The following is a 3,069-nucleotide window of genomic DNA, read 5'->3' on the forward strand; positions in this document are numbered from 1 at the left end:
GCATGAACCCGTGTCCCCTGCATCAGCAGGCGGACTCTCAACCACTGTGCCACCAGGGAAACCCCCCAATCTCATTCTTAAGTGTACACCTTCCTGGTAAGCTGGCGGAAGGGTAAGCCATATTCTGGGAGGGGTGCAGAGATTTACCTGAAGGCTTCTGTCTCATGCTCCAGCTCAAGGGCCTTCATCTGCACATAATACTTCACCATTGCAGCCGGTAGGAGGCGCGATTCCTCCTCAGTGAGTGTAGCAGTTACAAAGCCACTTTCCAAGGCCGACCTAGGGAAGGGAAGCAAGCCCAACTCATGCTCTGAGCCCCTGCCTACCCCCACACCCCAGGATAAGCAGCCAGCTTTCTTGGTTTCTGGGACTTCCACTGAGGATGTGGCCAACCCAATTCTCTCTCTTTTTAATTTCTTTTTTTAAGGTTTTTAAAATAACATTTCTTAAAAGTTAACATGTGCATAATAGGAAGCCAAAAAACACAAGAAACAAAAAACAAAGTCATCCATCATCGCAAGCAGTTTACTGTTTGATGTGTCCTTCTAGATCTCATTTGTGTATTTACACAACTAAGCATCCATTTTTATGTAATTAAGATCATACAGTTATGCATCATGCTTTTTCACACATCATTTCAAAGTCCCAAAGCTATGAGTATTTTGATAACCAAGAATACACTACACCAACTCAATCTGGAAGGAGAAAAATGTAATCCTGACTTTCTTGGTGACAAAAATTTCAGAAAAGACAAAAATGGCAACAGGCCTCTAAACAAAGATATTGGTAGAGTTATGATTAAAATACTACATTCCCTTAATGTTCAATTAAAAATGAGACATACAGCAACAGAGTACACAAAGTATAATGCTTCTAAGAGGATTCATTATCCAATCTAAACTATTAAAGTGTTAGTGAGGAGGTATGTTTCCATTGAATTACTTAACAATGTATTCCTATAGGACAGCCAAGAGATGCACACACATCAATGGTTATCATCAAAATATAAATATGAACACGTCCACATACATCCCTCCCTTTATATTTCCTTCTGCCCCTCTGCTGACAACCTAATGAACACGTCCTGACATACATTTCTCAGAGACGGTTTAACAATTCCATGTCCAAGATGCTGCTTTTTCATCAATTATAATAAAGATATTTACAAATTGGTTAATTCACTAGCTCTACTTTTTGCCATACATTGTCACTTCAGGACATTTAAAAAAGCCTATATGTTGCAAAATAGTGAATGAACCTTGTCTATAATAAACATTGGTACTTTACAAAAATGCACATATAGACCTATGGTTATAACCTAAAATTGTTTTATATATGGAGATATTAGCTAAGAGCCCTTTCCCTTCACCCTTCCTCTTACCCCTCCTCCAGCATTTCAACGACTAAGTACAAGACTACATCTAGCTCCAAGAGGTGGATTAACATACACTCCCAGAAGATACAGCCCTTTCTAAAAACCAACAAAAGGGCATTTATTAAGGGATTATTTTACTACTCTATTTTTAATATACTTTGGGCATTAAGCCTTGCTTATTCTTTAATACACAGCAATATTCACTAAAACACACAAATAGAACAAGGGTTAGACAATCTGAACTTGTCTAAAGACTCATGGGCACAGATCCCTTCTCTGCACTTCCTTCCCTTGTCCCCTCTTCCCTCCCTGACCACCCAGTGAACAGTCAGCCTACTCTCCAAGACTCAAGTTTAAAAATTCCACTCCCCAAATATAACCATTCCTATGAATTAACAGAAAAAAATACTTAAAATGTATTACTTTAACTCTCTACTTTCAACATATGATGTGCATTATTACACATCTAGAAAGACTAGATGATTCAAATAAGGATTTAAGTTTGTCCACTATCTATACACATAGTAGCAATGAATAAACTGCACACAAAGGCTTTAATCTCAAAGTGTCTTCTAAACAGGAAAACTCTGGCCTAGAACCCTTCCCCTTTTCATCTCTATCAACCCAGCCCAGTTCTCAATGGACAGGGCATGAGGCATGTATCCATCCAAAAATGCCACTTCACCAGGATTTAGGCTCTGGTGTGACCTAAAAGAAGTGGTTTGTTCCAAGTGGATTATATAGACCTGTGAAAGGTGATGTTTAGATTTTCAGGAATTTTATGAGCTTAGTGTAAATACAGCCATTATTAAAAATTAAATGATAATGATTTGAATCTGAAAATGATTTCAATTTAATGTAATTTGAATAAAGGTGAGAAATTAAATGAAAACATCACATAGATTTAATAACAAATTTACTGGCAAAGTAATTAGCAGATTAGGATGCAATTCATTGATCAAATTATGGTTAAATTAGTAAACAGGTTTGCTAAAGATAGAAATGTTTGGTAACAATCAATAAAAGCATGCTGTGAGGGTCAATGAGTTACAGTATATGAAATTTACAAGGAGTATCCTGTATCTTATGTGTGTTTGTAAACTGTGTGATACACATCTTTGTATCATAAAAAGTTTATGATATACTTACATACATGTTTACATTCATACATTACCCCCCACCCCCATAAGAGCCAGATTCAGCACAGCACAACTGAGAACATAGAATTTTATGATCCAGGGACAGGGGGAGGTAGGAGCGCTCCTGGCAGGGCTGTCTCACCTGAGTGGCGCTGAGTGGAACATGCCTGCCTGGTACAAGACCAGGATGCTGAGGACCAGGAAGGGGGGGAACTTCCAGAAGCCCATGACGACTCTCTGCAAGGGAAGAATAACATCAGCATCTGGAGCAATAACAAATTCCATGCGCCCACAGACCCAGGCTCTGCTCCTGCCTCTGCCCCTAACTCCCTGGCGTCCTGGCTTCAGGCTGAACATATCACTCCGCTTCAGCATCGTTTCCTCCTCAGCCAGGTGGACTGCTGGAAGATCCAGTAAGGCTGCAGCATGCTTGGTTTAGCAAAGAAACCTAGTGGGACAACTGGGTGAGAAGGTCTTAGTCCATAGCCCCCGCCCCATCACTCCACTCACTCTCACATACAACCTGTTGGCCAGGACTCCTGGAGGACAGAGTCC

General features: G+C 40.0%; 1 protein-coding gene across 1 annotated transcript in view; it reads right to left on the reverse strand.

Annotated features, from left to right (window-relative positions):
- LOC102978444 (calcitonin receptor-stimulating peptide 2-like) overlaps positions 1–2,742 on the reverse strand; it is a 3,886-nt gene extending 1,144 nt beyond the window's left edge. Inside the window, exons 1-2 of the mRNA XM_007123970.1 lie at positions 2,657–2,742; positions 148–279 (exon numbers count right to left, since the gene is read on the reverse strand). Coding sequence (XP_007124032.1) covers positions 148–279; positions 2,657–2,742 — 218 coding nt within the window. The remainder of the gene's footprint in view (positions 1–147; positions 280–2,656) is intronic.
- Between the last annotated feature and the right edge of the window lie 327 nt (positions 2,743–3,069).

This window comes from Physeter macrocephalus, chromosome 16 (assembly GCF_002837175.3).
Source record: "Physeter macrocephalus isolate SW-GA chromosome 16, ASM283717v5, whole genome shotgun sequence".
NCBI lineage: Eukaryota > Metazoa > Chordata > Mammalia > Artiodactyla > Physeteridae > Physeter > Physeter macrocephalus.